Source organism: Balaenoptera borealis (genome assembly GCF_965194805.1).
Source record: "Balaenoptera borealis genome assembly, chromosome: 8".
NCBI classification, from domain to species: domain Eukaryota; kingdom Metazoa; phylum Chordata; class Mammalia; order Artiodactyla; family Balaenopteridae; genus Balaenoptera; species Balaenoptera borealis.
In genome coordinates, this window is record NC_138865.1 from 111,844,260 (window position 1) to 111,868,050 (window position 23,791).

At 41.5% G+C, this 23,791-nt stretch overlaps 1 protein-coding gene and 1 long non-coding RNA gene across 2 annotated transcripts in view; one reads left to right on the plus strand and one right to left on the minus strand.

Moving 5' to 3' along the window:
* PSMB7 (proteasome 20S subunit beta 7) overlaps positions 1–19,932 on the minus strand; it is a 56,514-nt gene extending 36,582 nt beyond the window's left edge. Inside the window, exons 1-5 of the mRNA XM_082403364.1 lie at positions 19,777–19,932; positions 19,252–19,345; positions 18,377–18,474; positions 16,783–16,923; positions 11,049–11,164 (exon numbers count right to left, since the gene is read on the minus strand). Coding sequence (XP_082259490.1) covers positions 11,049–11,164; positions 16,783–16,923; positions 18,377–18,474; positions 19,252–19,345; positions 19,777–19,838 — 511 coding nt within the window. The 5' untranslated portion in view covers positions 19,839–19,932. The remainder of the gene's footprint in view (positions 1–11,048; positions 11,165–16,782; positions 16,924–18,376; positions 18,475–19,251; positions 19,346–19,776) is intronic.
* LOC309633958 overlaps positions 1–23,791 on the plus strand; it is a 253,401-nt gene that overhangs the window by 215,921 nt on the left and 13,689 nt on the right. The window lies entirely within an intron of this gene.

Here is a 23,791-nt window from a genome sequence, read left to right on the forward strand (position 1 = left end):
CCCATGGATGGGGATCATTTTTCACTCTGTTTCTGTCTACAAGGTCTGGTCTCCTGGTGTTGGTGTCTGCTCTGGAGGCCAACACTGCCAATGTGTGAAGAGCTGATTCATGAAAATAAAACAATGTTGGTGCCGGGGGACCACATTCAGCCACTAGAGAGCAGTGGAACTCCTCTCAGAGCTTGGGAAGACTCAGACACTGACTTGAAACGGTTTAAATGTATGCATACATTTCATTATAAGTCTTGGCCAAAAGCTTCGAGGAGAGGCAGGGCAAGCAATCAGACAATCTTGCATGGGTTGCTGAAATCCAGATTTGTCCTTTGTCAGCATAAGCAGTTTAATTTGATGTTTTCACTCCTGAGTAAGCACTGAGTATTACATTTAAACCCCCCGTGAGGGGAAAGAATGCTTCCTTTTCATCAGCAAATGTACCTCAATGTCATTTTATCCCCAATGAAAAAAAAAAAAAAATATATATATATATATATTCCATTTAATATGCTAAGAAATAGATTTTAAAGCATCCAACAACATTTCATTCAGAAACTAATTTCTCAAAAAATGCAGTTCCTTTTCTAAATGTAATGTACTCAAAAAGGAGTTAAATTTTACTCTAAGTAAATAATGTAAAACACCACTCGAAGGGAACAGGGGGTTTTCTTATAATTGCAACTGCAACGTCTCATTGACCTGACAGGTTATAAACACTTATTCTTAAGAAAAGACTAACATTTGGGGCATTCAGGGCCTAAAAAGTGAAAGGCTGTGTTTTATTAATGTATTTTAATGAAATGCCACAAGGTATGAGGACAGAAAACTGTTCTCCTTCAAACAGAGGAGTCACCTAACCCTATGTGTAAAGGATAAGATGGAGGATGAAAATTACCTCTCCTAATCATCAGGCCCCCACAATCATCAGGCCCCACCAGGAAACAAGCTCTCACTCAGCACTGCGGAGCACAGGGCACACACTTCTCTCTCCCGCTGCAGGACCTTGAGGCAGTTAGAGCTGACAGGTCTTTCAAAGGCACCCTTTACTCTGGCCCGCATTTCAAAATAGCTTCCCAAACTGCAAGTTAATCCCTTTGCAGGCCTTTTCCAAGTTTTCCTGTCCCTTAGAACCCTCTAGGACAAAGGACCACAGAGTTTAATAATTTATAAAAACACATTTAGTCTTAATTGTAAGTAAAGGTTTATCTTGTCCATAGAGCCTTGTGCAAACAATAATAAATCCTATTTACTGGAAAAATGTGCAAAACACTGTTACATATATTTTTTCACTTTATTCATCTGTGGACTAGATGGTATTATCTCCACTTTATAGATGCAAAAAAACAAAACAACAAAAAAAACTAAGATCAGAGAGGTAAAGGAACCTAACCAAAAACACACAGCTAGTAATGGCAGATCTGGTTGCCAACAAATCCCTAGTTATATGACCTCCACATAAAAAGTCTTCTGATGTATAAAAATGACTTTCCACTTGGTCTGTCCAACAAGAAAGTAAAAGATCATCAAGCACTAGGTTACGAGAATGTTAAGGCACTTTTTGTAGTAGGGCCAATTCTGAAACAAGAGCAGGTAAAGATAAACTAATTAACCCCACTCTCTCTGAAATGGGGTTTAAAAAGCAAAGGACTTGGGCTTCCCCGGTGGCGCAGTGGTTGAGAATCTGCCTGCCAATGCAGGGGACATGGGTTCGAGCCCTGGTCTGGGAGGATCCCACATGCCGCGGAGCAAATGGGCCCGTGAGCCACAGCTACTGAGCCTGCGCGTCTGGGCCTGTGCTCCGCAGCGGGAGAGGCCGCGATAGTGAGAGGCACGGCGCGCGCGCCGCGATGAAGAGTGGCCCCCGCTTGCCACAGCTGGAGAAGGCCCTCGCACAGAAACGAAGACCCAACACAGCCATAAATAAATAAATAAATAAATTTAAGAAAAATATAAAATAAAATAAACATTAAAAAAAAAAAAAGCAAAGGACTTAAAACTGTGCGCACTGCATTTAAGTTCTGAAATGTACTCCTAGCAAGGGCTTTTATTTGGTTGTAGACTAAGGACTGAAGTCAAATCAGAAAAGACTTCGTGGTGAAATGTCAGAGCAGAAAAAACAGGAGGAAGAGCACCCTAACATTAATTCAATACCTCACTATTTTATCTACAAGAGACATTTAATATTTTCTACACAGAATCAAGAACAAAGTCTACTCTAATTAGAACAGATAAAGAACCAGCAAGAACTGGCTCTATTACATTCCCTGAAACAACATGATGAATTGCAGAAGTAAATATTTTCTCATCTCCTAACATACTGGCACCATCTATTGGCTTAGTACCACCATTGCAACAACCAGGAATCAAGATGCATAACCCAACTTTCATGGGCTTTTGGTTCCCAGCTGCTTAATTCCTGGCATTCCACAGTGGTACAAATTTTAAGATATAAAATCCATGCATCGCACATTTTAAATCTTCTGAAATTCATCTTATATATATTAATCAAAGCAGGAAAAACGGCCAGAAAAATTTCAGTACACAGAACTGCACACAGAGAATGTGTTAGCACTAAAATTATCAAAACACCATGCATCAAACATCAATGATGTTCTACACACAAAGATTTTTACATGTGGTTATCTCACTTAATCCTCACACATTACCCATGGAACAGATCCTCTAACCCCCATTTTCCTGAAGGAGAAACCAACACTCACAGCCAAACAACTAATAAATGTTGGACTTAGATCTGAACCCAGTATGACTACAAAGACCAGCTCTTTTCACTATCCCACCCTACCTCAGAAAATTAAAAACGACTCCAGAGCAACACATGCAGGGGAAAAGCACATAGTGCTTTACAGAGCGTGTTCACACACGTGACATGGCAGCATCCCAATAACCCAGTGACCTTCAAGTCAAAAAAAATCAGCTTCTTTTTAGAAATGAGGGGTTTGAGGTTCAGAGAGGTTAGGTGATGACTAGCTCTGGTCAATCAGGGCTGTGACTGAAGCCAGGGCTTCCATCTTTTTCTCTAGGATTCTAGGTAATACCTCAGCTGGTTACAGAAAAGCCGGCTCTGGGTGGTCACTGGCTGTACAGACAAAGCTCCCACCAGGATGGGGTTCCCGCCACTGCATAGTCCTTGACCCACAGAGAGCAGGGGACAAGACTCACTCCAGTCTTGATGGAGACCCATGCTTACAGAACGCCTGCACAGTCACCCGGCCCACACTAGTCAGGAAAAAGAATTTCCAGCTCAGGAAAAAGAATTTCCAGCAACACTAGAGCTACAAGGTCATGTGCCCTCTGAGAAGGCTTTTACGTGGGTCGACGAACTAAATACAGTGCTGCTGAGTTCACATCTGATTTCAGCGTTGAAAATGAATGTGGAAGAAATATTTGCCATCTTATAGTGCACTGATTTGATACAGCGCAGGACAATGTTTCAAATCGAGTCATGTGGAGATAACAAAATGTCTGCACAAAGGTTGCACCTTAGTGTAAAAATATGGAGAAATGGCAGGTCTGAATTCCCTACTGATGTTCCTAAGTTCCAACTTAATTCTAAAACTCCTCTTTGCCCACAAGGTGAGACATCTGGTATGTTTACTACTCTGTCCTGAATCTTTTTAATTGCTAGGGGGCTCTGTAAACTGGGACTTAAGAGGTACATTCCAGTAATTAGGAAATTGTATAACCAGTTTATCTGGAGATAGAATTTTACCTGGACGGCCCTGGCAGTGACCCAAAGTCTTCCCGAATGGTGCATATCAATGTTTATTCCTTAAGTTAGTATTCCTAAATTGTCCAAGGGCCTCATTTCCAGGAATGTCGTGCTTTAAATTTCATTCATATTAATTCTCTATGTGAATAAGTGGGCAAAATAAAAATTTTATATATGTTGCCAATGCAGCTACAAGGAACACTGCCAAACTAACAGCAAAAGATGGTCCCCAAGCTTCTCCTGACAGTACTTCAGTTTGCTTAATAAAGAAAAGCTGGCAAGTTAAAAGAATAAGCTAATTAATCTGAGAATTAAAAGAACCCGTATTTTGTCTATAAAAAAAACCATAACCCTTTTCCCTTTCTTAATAAAGAAAAGTCAAAAATCTTGCCTGGTTTTTCACAATCACACTAATCAATCACCTACAGTCTCTTACAAATTATTTTCTTTAAAAATAAATAATTAAATGAAACCTAAGGGGTCCTTTCTTCTTCCTTTTTTTTTTTTTTCTCTTTCTTCTTTTTTGAGAATGGACCAAAACACATTTGGTCTGGACCACATGCCACACACTACTCACAGCAATAACAAAGCCAAGGGGGAAAAGCCACAGAGACCAGGGTTCTCATGCCAGATCATGCACCTCCAGGCTGTGTGACCCCGGCATACCTCTCTGAGCCTCAATTTCCTCGCCCTCAAGACAGGGGTGATAGTACCCACTTCACAGCGGTGCAAAGACTAAATCAGTCAAGTGTCTCACAACAGTTGCTGGCGCTGCAGCTGGCAAGCTGCTGGACGAACGCTGCTATCATTATGGCCAACACCCCGTTCACAAAAAAGGTTTTAGGACAGAAGCTGTCCGAGGGCCACACCACGAGGAGTTTGATACACTCTTCTCTTAAGCAAACCCTCTGGAAGGCAAGCCCTCAGCGAGGAGGCTCCTGGACACTGTGCTCAAGCAGCTGTGCCAGCATGTTAGAGATGCGCAAGACAAGACAGGTGTCTTCTATTCAATGTAAATTAAGAGTAGCCTTCAGGCGCCTGGCTAGTCGCCAATACAGGCCCATGGGTAGACAAAATGTAGACACCCTTGTCTTACAGGTAATTTGTAGCTTCCAGCTCTTACTGTCAAATCACTCAGGAAAAAGAAAAGATTCATTACAAAGTTGTATTTTTATTTCTCATAATAAAAAACGCCTACTTTCACTAAAACATGAGAATTTACATGAAATATTCATTTTCTCACTTACACCACACTTACGGAAAGCCTCAATCCCACAGGGAATGTTAACGTTCTGTGGGCACATTTCAGTTAGGAGGGCCTTCTATTTTATCTGTAGTTGGAGGTTTGGTTTGTAGCTCACCCAAAATAAGTCACATGAATTAAAACAAAACCACCAACTTTTGGCACTTCTGGGGTTCTCTCTCAACATCCATCTCCCCATCCCCTCAAAAAAAAAAAAAAAAGGGAAGAAAGAAAAACCACCACCACCTCCATAGAAGCCAGAACTCCTTCATCAGGAGGAAAGGCAGCGCGGCACACCTCGCACAGCAGGGAAGGAGGCATCAAGCCCCGCTCAAAAGTGAACAACGGCCTAAAGAAACTGAAAGAACGGCAAAGACAAAACCAGGACAGCACAAAAACTGTATTTTATTTCACATTCTCCGATAAAAGGCACCCCTTCACAACGGACTTGGATCAGAAAGAAACGAAATATAAAATTCATGTTGTCTTCAGGTGGTAGAATTGCGTATAATTTTTTAAAATTTCCTTTGATACTATAAAGCTGTTTCAGTAAATACTGTTTTTAATACGCAGGAAAGAAAATCCACACAAAGAGCAGTCGAAAATATGCCACACAAATAAATGCCCCTTGGGAATCTGTATAAATATTTTTAGTATTCAGGAGCAAGACTTAATAGCTTAATGAAGTAACATCTGTAAGATGATAAAATCAAAGCAGCTGTGATGAGCTCTCGGGCTTGCTTGAGCTGAAAGACAACTCCCAGCTTTGCTGCTTACAGGCAGGGCAGCAATGGGCAGGTTAGTAAATATAAGTTTCAGGTTTCTCATCAAAAGAAGGTAATGATAGCATCCCTTGCACAGAATTTTAACTGAAAATAATGTGATGGCACCAGCAGACACCGGCACAGAGACACTTCCAAATATGCTTTAAATTTAAAATAATACTAAGCTTTTAAAAAAAAAAAAAAAAAGACCTATCACATATGCAGTGCTTTGTGCTGTTCTCTTACGGCTCAACTGGAGCCACACAAATGGAACACAATCTAAACCAACTCTACTCCAGGGGTACTGTAAACTGTTCATAATAAACAGCAGTTAAGGTTTCTAACACTAGGTTTCACACATGCTTTGGCACAAGCAAGTTAGAGAATCAGAAAATTAATTCACCATCAAATATTCACTGAGTCATACAGGACTCCGTGAGACTCCGGGAGTGAGACAGATTCTACTGACAGAGATCTCAGATTCTTACAGGGGCAGGAAGGACAAGAGCCAGGGAAAGTAGAGTCTGGACACGGTTGAAATCCTGGAATCAAGCTGCACACCAAATTACTGGAGAGGGACTTGCTAACAGCCTGGGGCAGTCACGAGGGAATGGCTTCTGGGCTAGATCTTGGATGATGAGTAGGAACACTCCGGGCAGAAAACGCATTTCTGAAAGAAGGCAGCACAGCAGCAGTGGGGGGTGAAAGGCAGTTCAGAGGAGGGCAAGGGGCCTGTTGCCACAAACACCTAAGGTACATGTGGAGGAGGAAGAAGAAAAAGGGTCTAGAGCCAGACTGGAAGGAAGATGACCCCGGTGGAGGAGTTACTGCAACACTGTCCTGCAACACTGTGGTCAAGAGCCGGGAAGGAACTGGCACTGAGGAAGACAGGAGAGGATGGCCAGAGACCCCGCATGGGGCCTAATGGCTGGCTGGTTTCTGAGTGCTCTCTGTGACGACCGTGGCCATCCCTGTGCCATTGGACCCATGCACACATTCAACATTTCTGGCCAGATGTAATCTCCCTCTCTGCCTCTAGACTTCCCACATGCCAATCCTCCTTCCGACAGCTGTCAGGCTGCTCTAACAAGCGAATCTTATCCTATCATCCCCTGGCTTGAAAAGAGTAGATGGGAACCTCCAGGACAAAATCAAACAACTCAGCCTGTACCGTCAGGACTCTCTCCGGCCTAGCTTTCCAGCCTTGCCTCTGCCCCACCCTCCTGAACGTCTGTACATCTTCATCCCTCTACATCTTCTGCTGTGCCCCCAACATGGAACACTCCCCCCACCCACTGCACTCGCTTCACCCATCCAGCAAACTCTGGCCTTTCAGTTCTTTGACCATACTGGTCCCTTGTGCACTGCAGGGCCTGTAAAGTCTTTCCTTTGGGGGTAGGGAGTAGGGTGGCAAATTCCTGGCTAATTCCTACTTATCATTCAGGTCTCAGCTTAAGTGTTAAGTTTTCCCCATCTTTCACCTACCAGACTGGCAAGAATATCCAAAGTAGGAGAGTTTATAAGAGAAAGGCATTCTCATATTCTCTTGGTGGAATACAAACTATTACAATCTTTTTGGAGGGCAATTTGGCAATAGCTCTCAAAAGGTAAAATGCACTGTATGACCAGCCATCTGTCACTTTTTGGGGCTGCCCAGTAGCTATACTTCCTTTCTATGTCTGGGGAACCCCCCCCACCTTATAAACGGATGACTGAGCCTCACCAATCATCACCAACCAAGCACCCACTCTTCCCTATAAGGAACTGTCGGACAGTGACCACCCTTCCCTATAAGGAACTCTCGGACAGTGAATGAGATGGCAGGAAGCCTCAGTTCCAGATGAGGCAGCCAGAGCAGCAGAGTGACCAGCGAGCCAGGGCCTGTGCCAGCTGGGCCAGCAGTGTGGTCTGCAGCATTCTGCCTTCGCCTGCAATGGCCCATTCTGCAGCACTATTTCTGAAACTGTTCTTGGCCCCAAACCCAGTTCCTGCCCTCCTATTCTGTGAGCCACCTACTATCCTTTAAAAATTAAAAATTCCCCCTTTCTTAAATCATCCAGTGATTCTAATGATTACAACAGAGAATTCTGAGCAACACATGCACACACTCTAATCCAGAACTCCACTACTAGGAACTTGTCAGATGTACTTACACAAGTACACCAAGACATATACTCATCAATAGGATAATGGGTCACTAAATCATGGTAGAGACATGTAATACAATTTTATGAAGGTGTTGTTGTAGATTTGATATAGATCTACAAGCACTGATACAAAAACTTCTTCAAAACAAGTTAATAGTAATGGAACAGTATCTACAGCATGACCTCAGCTGTGTATTTTTAATAGGGATAGACAGATAGATGACAGATGACAGAGATATATATAGGTGGATCATAAAACATTTTCTGAGAAAAAACACAATAAACCCTTAACAGTGGTTACTTTGGGGAAATATGAAAGAGACTTACTTTTCATGTAATACTTTTCCCCACTTGAATGTTTTGTCATGTTCATAAATTACTTTCATTAGAAAATGTTTTCATGTCACTTGCCCAGTAAGGACTTCCCAAACACCCATTATCCACATGCTCCTTCCTGTATTCTCTCTTATTACTGTTTTTTTCCTCCAGAGCACTTAGCACAGTGCATTCTTTTAGATTAATGTGTATTTACTTAATTCCTATCTCCCGCAAGAGGCTATAAACTCTGAGGATAGGTGCTGTGTTGACCACTATATTCCCAGTGCCTAGCACATAGCAGATGCTAAATAAATATCTGATACATGAATGAAAGTAACTTATCCTTCTTTTAAGATTCAGCTCAAGTGAAGTGAAGCTTTCCCTGAAATCTTCCAGTTTAGACCCTTTCTCCCTTGGGCCTCCAATGGCCTTTGTACCTACTGCCCTTGTCAGTTTATACATCTATCTCCCCCATTACACTGGGAATATGTTGAGGGTAAGGATCCAGACATTCAACCTCTCTCTGTGGAGCCTGCTACAGTGCTTTTACACAGAAGGCACTCAAGAAATAGTTGATAAATGAACAGATGAACAAACAAACTAAACCTCAAAGTAACAACTTACTTGTGTATCTAAAATCAGGTGTTACTGATGTCTTGCTCTTCTTAATCTTCTTAATCTCTTATGAAAGCAAAACCAGACTGTGGAGAGTGATGATTTCTGAGCAGAAGTATGCCATAAAATCAAAGCTGTGGAGCCATCACCCTGGACTCACATTGGACTTGGAGGGAAGCAAGATCACTGTCAGCCAGGACAGAGCACAAAGTGGAGTTGCAGGAATGAAATGAGCAGACACAAATCTGCTTTACTCACTTTCAACAACTTTTCCTAAATTCAGGATTATGCTCATAAGACAAATTACTACAGTTCAAAAGCAACAGAAACCAATTCAATTTTTCCATCTTAAAAATGAAAAGGCTTTGTATCAATATTAAATTTCCTGATTTTGATGATTTTATCAAGGTGATGTAAGAGAACATCCTAAAGGATTTTGAGATAGAGGGTTACAGTGTCCGCTATTTCCTCTCGAATGGCTCTATACACCAAAAAATAACAATAATGTATGAGAGAGTGAGCAAAAATGTGGTAAAATGTTAACAACTGACAAACACGAGTAAAGGGTATATATGACTATTCATTGTACATTTTTGTTACTTTCCTGCAAGTGTGAAATTTTTTTTTAAATAAAAAAAAGAAGAAATGAAACTACTTAATAGAAAAGGCTATTCCACCTTTACTGCCATTTAAAGGCATCAAACGGGGGGAAATAAAAACAGTACTTTGATGGAAATAACAAATAAAATGGAACAAAGCAATTCAGAGCAATTCTAAAATTACTGTTAAGTATCTTCATTTTAAAATAATTATTCCATATGGTATCTGGGGACAAATCATTCTTCTCACAAACATGGAACATCTGTTGCATACAAATCTTATAAGAGGCTTGTGTATTACATGGAATGGAATAGCAAAGTCTCAAGCTAGCAATTTCCAAACTATTCAAGGCAGCCATTATTCCTGGCTCTGCAGAGTCAAGATACCAAGACAAAAAATGCAAAAGGTAAACAACAGCTGGAAAAACGCCAGCTACAAATGACCTGTTCAAATTACTGGACATATGCAATTTCTTTCTTTTTTTTTTTTTTAAAGATTTATTTTTGATATGGACCATTTTTAAAGTCTTTATTCAATCTGTTACAATATTGTTTCTGTTTTATGTTTTGGTTTTTTGGCTGTGGGGCATGTGGGATCTTAGCTCCCTGACCAGGACCCGCACCCCCTGCATTGGAAGGTGAAGTCTTAACCACTGGACCGCCAGGGAAGTCCCTGGACATACGCAATTTCACTCAAAAATTTAGCATGAAAGTTAAATTCGAAACTCCCAACTCTTCTAAATATCATTTTATCACTTTTTTTAGTCATTTAAAAAAAAGTACTCTTATCCAGCATTTAGAGCTAAAATACAAATGTACAAGGCTGATCTAAAAAGTGTAGCTACTGTTTATAGGCCAGGCACTGGACCAGATGCTTTATATACATTATTTCTAATCATTATAAATAACCTGCTATGCATGGTAGGTATTACTGATACCATTTCACAAGTATGGAAATCAAGGTTCAGAGAGGACTTATATGCCCAGGATCCCTCAGAGATTAAGTGGCAAAGAGGAACTCTGGTCACTCTAGCTTAAAAAAAAAAATCTCTGCATGTACCAGGCCTATTCCCCCAGTGAGGCCTCCACTCTAGCCTTCCCTCTGCCCAGGAGGCCCTTCCACTCAGACCTCACCTTCTTCATGAACCTACTTTAACCTTCTCAAGTCCCCTTGCACTGCATTAACATTTTTTAACTTTTTGTTTTGAGATAATTGTAAATTCACATGCAGATGTTAGAAATAATACATCACGTTTTTGTACACTCTTGACTCAGTTTCCCACAAAGGTAATATCTTACATAACTGAAGTATAATATCACCTGCATTGTTTTTTTCTCCTACTATTTATCACTTTATAACATATTATAAATATATTTATAATTGCTGCTGTTATTGTCTGTCCACCCCCACTAAAATATAAACTCCCTGCAGGCAAGAATCTTTATCTAAATTTTGTTCACTGCTATATCCCAAGCACATAAAACAGGGCCTAATCCCTAGGAGGAACTCAATAATACTTGTAGAAGGAATCAAAGCACTGTACTGCACTGCCTCCTCTATCAGGAAATAAACCGACTTTAAGAGACCACCTTAGTAAATAAGAGGATTCTGAAACATCAGGGAAACATTACACTCACCCATGGTGACATAAGGCAACTTATCAGTTGATCCATGAGGATAGATGCTGTAGAGGTGAGGTCCAGTAACATCTACTCCCCCCAAAACTAGGGCTGCACCAATGTAACCTTGATACCTGGTGATCAGAGTATGCATAAGAAAAAACAAAAATGAGTCTACATTGCATCACTATAACTTAACCGAAAGTTGTATTTGAAGTCAGACAATAAAAAGCTTTTCTTACACTACTACTGCTTCATTAAATAATTACTGTTTTGAAGGGAAAAAAATAGGGAATGGAGCAAACATACTTGAACATCTACTATCAGCCAATAAAAACTGTAAATTGTGTGAGGCACTCCATGTACCTTACATAATCTTAGTCTCACAACCCCCTTCAAAAGAAGACACTATAATTCTCATTGTAGAGAACAGAAAACCAACCCAAAGACATTTTTAAGCCTCAGAGCCAAGCTTGGCTTACTCCCAAGATCAGCACCCCTCCCATCATACCTCTCTGTGTTTAGCAGATAAGCTCCCTTCCAAGTCAACAGTGAGTTGTTGCTAAACTAAAGCTGTTCAAATTATCAACCTTACCATAGCCTCATAGGAAAATAGCTAATGTCAAAACACCTTTCCCTTGAATAAATCCACAAAATTATGACAGATATGAGCTCATACTGAGTAAAAGAAAGAAGTATTTCATCATGCAGGGAAGTGAATGAAGTAACTACATGACAGCCTATAAAACCCATTGCTCCTGCCCACAGTTTAAAGCTGTATCTCTCAGGAACATGGGAGAGAATACATTTTCCACCTCACCCCCACCTCTGTTTAATTCTGCACGTATTTGTTCCTTTGGACCCTCTACTTAGTTGGTTTTCCACTTCTATAGATTGCTTTCCTTGTATCTGGTTCAATTTTTTACCATTAGAACTGCTATGCTAGATAAACATGCTGGATTTAAAGTTCTCCACCGTGAGCCTTTAGCTCTCTGGGAAGAAAAATGAAACCAACACATGCTGAATTTGCCTAATGATACAATCATTAAAACTGATAAAAATAACACAAGAACCAATCAAAGTCATAATTTTAGATTGTCTGAGACGTAGCTACCCATCAGAAAGCGCTCAAGGTCGAGTCCAATATTTCCCGTGTCCCTTGATTACCAATTTATTATTTCAAATCTTCCGTTTATAAGTGAAAAAATAAAGAGCAGGAAAGGATTTTAAAAGCAGCCTCAAGAAGGAACAGAGGCCCAGACAAGGGAAGAAACTGGTCCTAAGCCACATGAGCTAGCAGAAGGGTCAAGACTAGATCCCAGCACTCTGGGATGAGAAGCCAGAATCACCAGATCCACCACTCCCACCCCAGCCCAGTGCTTGATCCACTATATCAACTGCCTGCCAAACACGCTGTTTAGTTAAAGTCAATTAATAACCAGCTAGCTCCCTTCCAAGCTAAAACATAATCTGTTTGATGCCTTTAGAAGAGTCTAAGATATTTTGGCAAGTCAATGAAATCCTTAAAAATGGATCCAGAAATTCTGTCTCCAGGAATCTAATTCTATTGATATAAAAGGACAAATATGCAGAAATGAATGCGTAAGAATGTTTTTTGCAGTAACTGTTTATGATGCTAAAAAAGGGGAAACAGAATTAGCTAAACTAATACAGCTATACAACGGAACACTACACAATCGTTAAAAACCATGCTGCATTTTTCATGCACTACTGATGGTAATCTTTCTCAAGGACAATTTTGGCAATATATATTAAAATGTTAAATGTGCCTACCTTTGACCCAGCAATTCTACTTCTAGGAATTTATTTTAGAATACAGCTTAAAGAATTAATAACACAAGTACCTAAAGATTCTATATTCCAAAGGATTGGCAGAATACCTTACAATACCTTAAATACCTTAAAGCAAGCAATACTGTTAGTCTTCAAAAATTGGTTAATAAAATAGATTACTGTGATCCAACAAAAATTAGGATACCGATCTATGGTTCTTAAACTTTTGGGGGCACAGACCCCACGGAAAAATTGATTAAAATTGTGGAACCCTCGCCCATAACAAGTGTACACACACAAATTTTTCACTATTTCAGGAGAGTTACAGGTCTCCAGAAGTCCTCCATGGGCTCAAGGTAAAATCTCTGGATGCCGAGCTCATCTACTGATGGGAACAATATTCACAATATACTGTTATGTGAACAGGGTCAGTTACAAAACAACACATATAGCAGGATTCCATTTTTGCAAATACATACATGAGTATACATGCCTAGTATAAAAGGTCTAAAAATAGATCTCAAAGATTCACAGTGTATGTGCTTAAGTGGCAGAGTGTCAGCTGAAATCTACTTGCTTCTTTTCACATTTCTATAGTGTCTGAATTTTTTACAATGATCATACATTACTTTTACAATAATTTATAAAAAGGTTTTCTTTTTGAAATACTCCAACATGGAAACTACTGAAGAGGCACTGGTAGGTGAAAAGATTAGGTTACATTATGGGACAGAAAGCACAACTATGATCCCTTTTTTTTTTTTTAAGTTTTTAAAAATTTATTTATTTATTTATTTTTGGCTGTGTTGGGTCTTCGTTTCCATGCGAGGGCTTTCTCTAGTTGTGGCAAGCGGGGGCCACTCTTCATCGCGGTGCGCGGGCCTCTCACTATCGTGGCCTCTCTTGTTGCGGAGCACAGGCTCCAGACACGCAGGCTCAGTAGTTGTGGCGCACGGGCCCAGTTGCTCCGCGGCATGTGGGATCTTCCCAGACCAGGGCTCGAACCCGTGTCCCCTGCATTGGCAGGCAGATTCTCAACCACTGCGTCACCAGGGAAGCCCTATGATCCCATTTTTATAGAACAAAATATGTATTATTAAACATAGGGAAAACCTTGAAGAGTGTACCATAATCTGTTAGCACCGACTGCTTACAGGTGGTAGAAATTGAGATAATTTCAATATTTTTTAATCTAAATCTTCTAGCTTTTTTACTGTGAACATGCACTTATAATACGGAAGGAAGGGAGGAAGGGATGATCAAGTGAATGAACGAACGAATAAATAAATTTAAAAGACTAGGAGTATATACAACCAGCCAAAATGTGATTCTCGCCTATTTTTTCTTTGGGCTTTACTGTATTTTCAGAATTTTCTACAATGAATATATAGTATTTTTGTAAGGAAAAAAAAATACAATATAATAAAATAAAATTTTAAAGCCTCTACATATTCAAATAGTTTCCAGAATACAGAATAGTATATCAAAGATTTCTGCTAGAGTCAACAAGAAGGCTCCATGTGCAGAAGGAACAAGTATCACAGATATCTTCTACATATAGCCACCACAGAAGTAAAATAAAAGTACTGCTTAAGTAAGGAAAAAGACGTCCACTTCTGTTTATCAAACCCTCTTTTCTCACTTATTCACAAACAAGGAAATGGATTATTCAGGGGGAAGAAAACAGCAAGAGTACACCTTGTATTCTTTTTTCAGCCTCTGAATGAGGATCTAACTATGTATCAGGCCCTGTGCTAGGCATTGCATAAGCCTTGTTTCTTTATTCATTTCCTCCCCAAAAGTTAGAGAGACAGAACTATTATCCCCATTTTATTGAGGAAGAAACTGAGACTAAGAAGGGTGAGGTGAACAGCCCAAAGTTACACAAATGTAAGCACTGTAGACAGGATCTGAAGCAAAGTTCTAAAGTCAAATCCTATGCTTTTTTCTCTTGTACTAGTAACCCACTTTACGTAACTCAACAAAAATGTCAAAAGACATAAAGAACCATAATTATCCTGGTTTAAATTTTTGTGTTCTTCTCAAAACTTTGATAAAATTTAACTTTTACAAAGTATGTTAAACTAAAGATAATAAAACACTGAAAAAAGAGAATTTAAATTCCTGAAACATTCTAAAGAGATTAACAGAAACATCTGCTAGATTTAGCTAAATGCTAAATGATACTGCAAGCAATCTTGAAATATTTACTGCAATTTTACAAGTTTAAAAATTGTTTTAAATGTAATGCACCATACAAACCACCAGAGGGAGCTTTACATTTAAAATCAAAATCACAAATGTCTTCAGTTATCTTGACAACAGATGTGCTTTAACCAGTTCTCACACTGCATTGGAAGAATTTATTTGATAGGCGATAATTCTCCAGGATTAGGATGATGATTATGTACATAAATAAATGGAAATCACTGACATAAAGGCTCAGTACAGCCAGAGTAGGAATTGGGTAGATATGGACTAGGCTTCCTGCCCATATGACTCATAAACCCTGGTATCCTCTGCTGTAAAATGGGAACTATTCTACCGGCCTTGCTGCATAGCTATATTAAACCTCATATCCACTTCCTGAGAGCCCAGGCGCCATGCTACACTTGTAGACGAAGACCTGCAAATTCACAGGAAGGCAAGGGCCAGGCAGGAAACAGAGAAGTGAGCCACGCAAGGACTGACAGGCCAGAACACACGCTCCCACTTCCAAAGGCAACAACGGCCGCTCAGTCCCACATTACCGCCCGCTTTATGAGCTTTTATCAGAAGAAGCTGGAAATCCATATTTTAAATTCAAAGCTCCCAATTTATAATTGTTTGCCACTATTTTTTTTAAAACACTATGTGACCCAAATGAAATTTCTTTACAAGCTGACTACGGCCTGTGAGCTGCCAACTTACAACCTTTGCCTTCTGTTCCTGCTCCCCTTTAACTCTCACAGGCCTGGATGCAGCTGCTACCACTTGGGACAGAGATAAAGAAAATGTCTTGTGTAGGTTGCTTAATGAATGATGAGGACCAGAATAAAGGCCTGTGACCAACTTTTAAAAAAATTTTAAAAAGGTATCATGATACACATTCTCTAAAGAAGGAAAGAGGAGAGAATTTGTTAAAGCTAAGGTAGGTCACAAAAGGAGAAGCCAGGATTCCAACTCAAGACTAAATGTCCAGGCTATTTCCACTATACTACATTGCTTCTCTTCTCTTTATGAGCAAATGAGAAAATGGACTTAAAATTTGAAAACTGTCTAGACCTATACAAACACAAAGCGATGATGTGATCGTTAAGGACTAAAGAGAAACAAAACTACTAAGAGGAACTCCGTGGTAGTCAGCAGGGAGTGAAGGTCAGGTCAGGCAAACGATTGCATCTCTTTAAGCCTCACTTTGTTCACTTATAAATTAGAGATGTTAATAGCCCCTATCTCAGAGTTAAAGGGATAAAGTGAGATCATGCATAAAGCACTTAGCACAGGGCCTGGCACAAACAAATAAATGTTGGTTAATAGTAACGCTATTCTACCCACTTACAGCCAACTACAAATATCATTTTTCATTTCACTGTTATCTTGCCCCTAAAAAAGGGAGAAAAAACAATCATTTGTGTTTGTGTGTGTTCACAAGAAGAACTCAAAGGTTCCTTCCAGCTCTTTCTTACTATGAACAAAAAAGGATTTTTTATCCAGCAATAACCTAAGCCTCAGGAAATGACTCAATTGGTCACATGTGATTCATTCATGAAAAAAAAAAAAAACAAACCAGACCCCATAAATTCAAATACATTATCAAAAGCCGTATGAAATTAAAGTGTCTTTTTAGTGACAATTGATTTCTGGAATAAAATGTGTATTTCTTAATGCCTTTTCTTGAGCTTCCAGGCTTCCCTTGGCTGAAAAATCTAAGGCATGAGAAAAAAATACTACAGAAATCCCCATCCTGGAACCTTACCTGAAAAGCATCTGCTTCAGCATCCGATTGGCCGTCACAACTCTGGGAAGGCGGCCAGTGGAAAGAGAGTGGAGCTCCAAGTTGGAAGAAATGAGCTGGGTTGTCATGTCTGTGTCCGCAGCTGTCCCAGCACCACAACAACTAAAAAATACAATTAGAAATGTAGCTGAAATTCAATTACCAAAGGGCTCAATTAGAAGTGGAGCTTCTTGGAAAACTTCCACAAAGTTCAGTGACATAGATGTTTCTGAGTACACCTGCACTGTAACTGCTCTAACCAAGCTTAAATAAACATAAAATTGAGAATGCACATCTAAGTATATGCAAATATATTTTCTGTAGCCCAGTGGAATATTTCAAATCATTAGTTTCTATGTTCTGAACAGAGTGTGCATTTTACTGATCCTAGAAAATATCCAAGTTGTACAAAAGAGCAAGGAATGTTAAAAGCTCTGCAATTTACACTTACCAAGTATTTAGTACTAGATACCACTCATTCCAAAGTGCTGAGAATAAAGAAAATATGACATAGTAATAGCACTTGATTTCAAAGTTGAGTGGAGGAGACATATAACACAATATAGTAGCATAGGTAGAAAATGCTGTAGGAAATTGGAGGAGAGAGCAGTTAACTCTGATCTTTCAAAAAAGGTTTCATTTGAGCTGGATTTGGAAGGACAGAATAAAAACACTATACAGAGAAGAAGAAAGGGCATTTCTAAGCAGAGGGGCTAGCAAAAGCAAGGGTAAAACAGCTTGGACATGTGGAGAACAGGGACATGAGGGAAATAGGGACAGCCCAGGTATAACTGGAACATAGAGTGATAGCAGCTAAATAGGATGAAAAGGTAAGCTTTCTGTGAAATTGTACAAGACCTTAAATATCATGCTAGAGTTTCGATTTTATCCTGAAAGCATGTGGAAATGTGAAAAATCTCTTGAAAAGTTTTTAAACAGGAAAGGAACATAATTAGATCTGTGTTTTACAAAACCCAATATGGCAGAAGAGTGAACAATACAGATAAAGAAAAGGCCAAAGGCAGAGGGACCATTTAAATGACAACTGCAATAATCCAGCTGAAAAAAAAGAATCCGAGCTAAGGCCTTAGTAAAGGGAAGGATAAAAGGGAGTGGATTCAAAAGGCACACAGAAGGCAGAACTGGGTACCAAATGAACTGAAGACTAAAGCAAAAAGAGGACTCGAGGGACTTCCCTGGTGGTCCAGCAGTTAAGACTCTGTGCTCCCAATGCAGGGGGCCTGGGTTGGATCCCTGGTCAAGAAACTAGATCCTGCATGCCGAAACTAAGAGCCTGCATGCCGCAACTGAAAGATCCCGCACACTGCAGCTAAAGATCCCGCACGCGTGAGGGTGCCACAACTAAGACCCAGCACAGCCAAATAAATAAATAAATAAATATTTTTAAAAATAAAAAAGAGGACTTGAGGATGGCTAGCTCAGATGGATGGAAATGCCATTTAAGGGAGACAGAAAGAAAATACAGGCTGAACAACAGGTTTTAGAGAGAAAAAGTAAATTCAATTTTACCCCTGACATGTTTAAAAATGAGTTATTCAAACTAATCAATACTTACTAAATGTTAGGAGATATGAAGTGTATTTTTGAACAGTTCTTGTCAGCAACAACCATTCCTTCAGTTGCCCTTGTATCTGCTCCAAGAACTATGCCATCCTATTTTTAAGAAATATATACTTTAAAACAACTTCATATATACAATCCACAGTCCTCTACTCTAGTTTAGGAAAAACAATGTTGACCATCCCCTGCTCCCCCAACCACCCCGCCACGCGCTGAAATATTGTGCTATACTTTCGGCATTCAAGAAAAAGCTTATTAATAAACATCATTGGTTGAACCCTCAATAGGTAGTAGGAACTATCATTCCTGTTTTCAAATGAGGCTCAGAGATTCAGTGAATTCCTTACAAATCACAGAGCCAATATTAGAAAAGTCTGGATTAAGATGCAGAAATCTTTCCATTAAAATAGCCACATCTGTCAATTTCTTTTTAAAAGATGTCACTCTTTACCTTTAACAACAATAATCAGTTATCTCTTTTGACCCTTACAACAATTTAAGTCAGGAGTTATTATGTCCACCTGATGGATTAGAAAGTGAGGCTGTGAGAAGGAAAGTGACCTGCCCAAAGTTAGAGGCAGCAAAAAAGCTAAATGGTTAAACAAATCTTGTTTTCTCCCATTACATCATCCTGCTTCCTAAAGTAGTAACTTGACAGAAAATTGGCTTCCTGTCGAAAACTGCAGAGCAAAGAATATAAACTGCCGATAAATGCACAAAACTGACATAGTCTCTCCTAAAGGAGCTTTTCCTGATGTAGTACTCTGTAAGATGTGCCCTTCCTCACACAACCCAGAGAAGTAAAAGAGGCCAAGGGGCCTGGTTCCTGAAATTAGTTGACACTGCTGCTCTCAGCCTGTCCCAGCTTACCTTATAGACCACCCCTGCGATAGTCGTCCCAGTTTTCCGGGCCATTGGAAGCTTGGATCCTTTCTTTGCAAAATCGGCTTCCAAGATAGCATTTCTGAGAGCAAATGAGAGAAAAAGGCGTTGAAGGGCAGGACCACATTTGCGCCGCACTGGCACGAAGAGTTTCTAATAGGGAACTCGGGAGAAGGAAAAACTACTAGCATGCTTTCAAGCCCATCTGTTTCACTGGCTCCTCCCAACAGCAGGAATACTGTCCCGTTTTTCTGCGAAGGGAGCGTCTGAGAGGGTCCGCACCACCACCCCGGAGATGGAGGGTGTCCCGGTGCGCTGGGGAAGTGGAAGAGCCGACCCGGCCTCAGGAGAAACCCGCTCAGGCCCTAATTCCCCTGAGTCACAGGTGCCGCGCGCCGCGGGCCCCACCCTCCACCATTCGTTCGGACTTCCCGGCTCAGACCGCAACCCGACTCCGACCCCGGCACCGCATTCCCACTCCCGCCCTGAACCCGGCCCGGGACATGGCCACACCTGCGGCAGTTTTCGAAAGAGAAACCTCCAACCGGTCGCTCACACACTGACACAGCCGCCATCTTCCCGAAAAAGTATTTCCGGGCCGGGGGCGGGAGCAAACGAAAAGAGCCAAGCACTTCCGGCACCGCCGGCGACCTAGGGCTGAAGGGGCGGAGGAAGCTCCGCGCTAGGGTGATGGATCTTGGAGTTAGGGGCTCCTAGAGGAGCCTGGAGATGTTTGGCCTATAGCACCCCAAGTGGCGAGGAGGAGAAACTGACACCTGGAGAAGCTGGGGGGGTAAAGGACTTACCCAAGGTGGGCACACCAGAGACCAGGCCTCCTGCCCACCAGACCAGAGCGGTTTCTACTGCTAATTCGACTACATGGAGCTTCAGAGACAGACACACTGAAGTTCCAGGCACAGCTCCACCACCTCCTTGCAATGAGCAAGTCCTCTCAACTGTTTGAATTTGTTTCCTCTGCTGTCAAATGGGGATAATAGCTGCCTCAAAAGGCTGCTGTGAAATGAACAAGAAGCCTGTAAAAAAAGATGTTCAACATCATTAGTCGTTAGAGACATGCAAATCAAAAACCACAGTGCAATACCATTGCACACCCACTAAGATGGCTATAATCAAAAAGACAGAAAATAACAAGTGTTGGCTGGGATGTGGAGAAATTGGAACCCTCATACATGGCTGCTGGGAATGTGAAATGGTGCAGCTGCTCCAGAAAATAATTTGGCAGTTCCTCCCAAAATTAAACATAGACCCAGCAATTGTCTCTTACGTATATACCGAAGAGAATTGGAAACAGTTGTTCACAAAAACTTGTACACAATATTTATAGCAGCATTACTCATAATAGCCAAATAATGGAAACAACCCAAATGTCCATCAGCTTGAGGCATGGATAAGCAAAATGTGGTACATCATGCAACAGAATACCATTCAGCCGTAAAAAGGAATGAAGCATTGACACATGCTACAACAGGGATGAACTTAGAACACTGTGCTAAGTGAAAGAAGCCAGGCACAAAAAGCCACAAAGAGTATCGTTCCATTTCTATGAAATGTCCTTACTAAACCAATCCATACAGCCAGAAAGTAGATTAGTGGTTATTGGGAGATTGGGGGGAGGAGAGAATGGGGAGTGACTAATGGATACAGAGTCTCTTTTTGGGATGATGAAAATGTTCTGAAATTAGGTAGTTGTAATGGTCACACAACACTGTCAATATACTAAAAGCCACTGCCCTGCACATTTTTAAATGGTGAAATTTCTGTTGTGTTAATTTCAGCTTTTAAAAAGCTGCTGTGAAAATTGAAAATTGTATGTGGAGGACTTCCCTGGTGGCGCGGTAGTTAAGAATCCGCCTGCCAGTGCGTGGGACACGGGTTCGATCCCTGGTCCAGGAAGATCCCACATGCCACAGAGCAACTAAGCCCGTGCGCCACAACTACTGAAGCCTGCACGCCTAGAGCCCGTGCTCCGCAACAAGAGAAATCACCACAACGAGAAGCCCGCGCAACGCAACGAAGAGTAGCCCCTGCTCACCACAACTAGAGAAAGCCCACGCACAGCAGCGAAGACCCAACACAGCCAAAAATTAATTAATTAATTAAATTAAAAAAGGAAAAAAAGAAAATTGTATGTGGAGAGCATTTATCCTGGCATGTAGCAGCTTCTCCATAAATAGCTATTATTGTTAATAGCACATTCATTTCATCCTGCCAACAAGCCTCAAAGGTAGCTATGTAATTCAACTCACTTTACTGATGGAAATTAAGGTTCACTGAACTAAAGTAACTTGCTCAAATTTACATAGCAAGTAGATCACAGCAGCAATAATTGTGGGCTGAATTAATTTATTCACTCAGCAAATATTTAAATGATTCAATTATGTAATGAAATTATTTGCTCAGCACCTACTATGTGTCAAGCTTGTTTCTAGGAATGAATGAATGAATGAATGAATGGCATCCCAATCACCCAGAAGCGTGCCTGTCACAACTACATGTTCAATAAATATTTGTCAAAGGTTCAATTCCTTTTCGTTACTTCTCTGGGTCTTCTGTGCAACATAGGAAAACGAGGGCTCCCCACCCACCCCCATAGGAATCTACTGCTGAAGAGGTTTGTGTCTCCAGTGTCACCAAGTTTCTGCTTTGGTGAATGTGAAAAGTAAAAAGACAGGCTCTGTTCTAGAGATGTCCACTTACCTGATGAGAGAGGCTCGACTCCACAAGACCTAGATAGGACAGGTCATAATTCAACATGCCCCGGATGCCGTGAGGGTCAGTAAATAACGATAGAATGAAGGACTGCTTTCACAATGTTCATCACACTCTCTCGCGCCTGCTCTGGGCTCAGCTTTGGGGGAATGAACACATAGGTGAACCAGAAGGAGTTCCTCTCCTCATGTTGTGGATTGAATTGTGTCCTCCCCCAAAGCTGACATGTTAAAGTCCCAAACCCCAGTACCTCAGAATGTGACCTTATTTGAAGATAGGGCCTTGACAGAGGTAATCAAGTGAAAATGAGGTCATTAGGGTAGATCTTAATCCAGCACGATTGAGGTCCTTTTCAAAGGGGAAATTTACAGACAGACGTTCACACAGGGAGAACACCATGTGAACTTGACAGCAGAGATTAAGCCAAGGAATGTCAGAGATTGGCAGCAAACTACCAGAAGCTAGGCCAGAGGCCTGGAACAGCCCTCAGAAGGAACCTACACTGCCAACACCAACACCTTGCTTTCAGACTTCTAGCCTTCATAACTGTGAGACAATAAGTTTCTTTTTTTTTTTTTTTCTTTTTTTCTTTTTGCCAAGCTGTGCAGCTTGCAGCATCTTAGTTCCCCGACCAGGGACTGAACCTGGGCCCTCAGCGGTGAAAGTGCAAAGTCCTAACCACTGGACCGCCAGGGAATTCCTGACAATAATTTCCTGTTATTTCTGTTATTTAAGCCACCCAGTTTGTGGTACTTTGTTACAGCAGCTCCAAGAAATGAATACACCTCATGAATTCACAGTCCGAGGGAGGAGAGAAGACCCCAGAAAGACTCACAGCCTGGTATGCTAAGGGCTGGGTGGAGGAGGGTTCCTGCAGAAGCCAAGAGGCTCAGAAGGACAGAGTGTGAGCTCGTGGGGTGAGAAGACAGGAGAGACGGACACACGAGCGAAGTCCTGGGGTATGGAGCAAACAAAACCAAACAAAAAGGCCTGACACGATTTGTTTCCAGGAAACAGTGATGAATCTGATGCGGCTGCAGCAGAGGGAAGCACAGCAGCCTGCAGCCCCCCAGAGGACAGTGGCAAGGCGTCTGTGTCCAGCTGGAGGAGCCAGGGAAGGATGTGGAAATGATCTGTGATCTCAGTTTGTCCCGGGGCATTTCTCTTCCTAACTGGGTCTCTTTGGTATGGTTTTCACACCCAGATGAGCTGAGGTGGTGACACTGTCTGTCTTGTGGCTTCTAGAGGTGGCCCAGCAGAGGCAGCTGGAGCCAGCAGAGGGCGACAGAGAGCTTCCAGGCAGCCTGACTCGGCCCCTGAGGCGCGCAGTCCAAAGCCCCAGAAACTCCACTCAGCCTGGGTCAGGGCTGTAGGGAGGGCAGCCCTAGATCCCCAGCACCCAGAGACCCTGCTTCGGCCTCCCTGTCCAATGTGACTGCTGCACCCTGGGACTGCAGCCCAGTCTAGAACCTGGGCCTGGACACAGTCCCACTTAATCCCTGGCAGTGCCACCAAAACTGACTGACTAGTAAAGCTACAACTTCTGCTCTGGATCTGGCTGTGTGACCTCAGGGGAGCCATCAGACTCTCTGGGCCTCAGTTTCCTAATAATATAGTAACAACCAACATTCCCTGTATGCCCCCCACAACCTGTTCTAACCACTTTATATACAGGGCCTCATGGTCACCCTAAGCACCTAGAATGTGCCAACACAGAAAACAGATGATCAAGAGACAGACACAGTGCTGCCCTCAGGGAGCTGGCAGTCCCTGAGGAACAAGTATCACTGCCCCACTT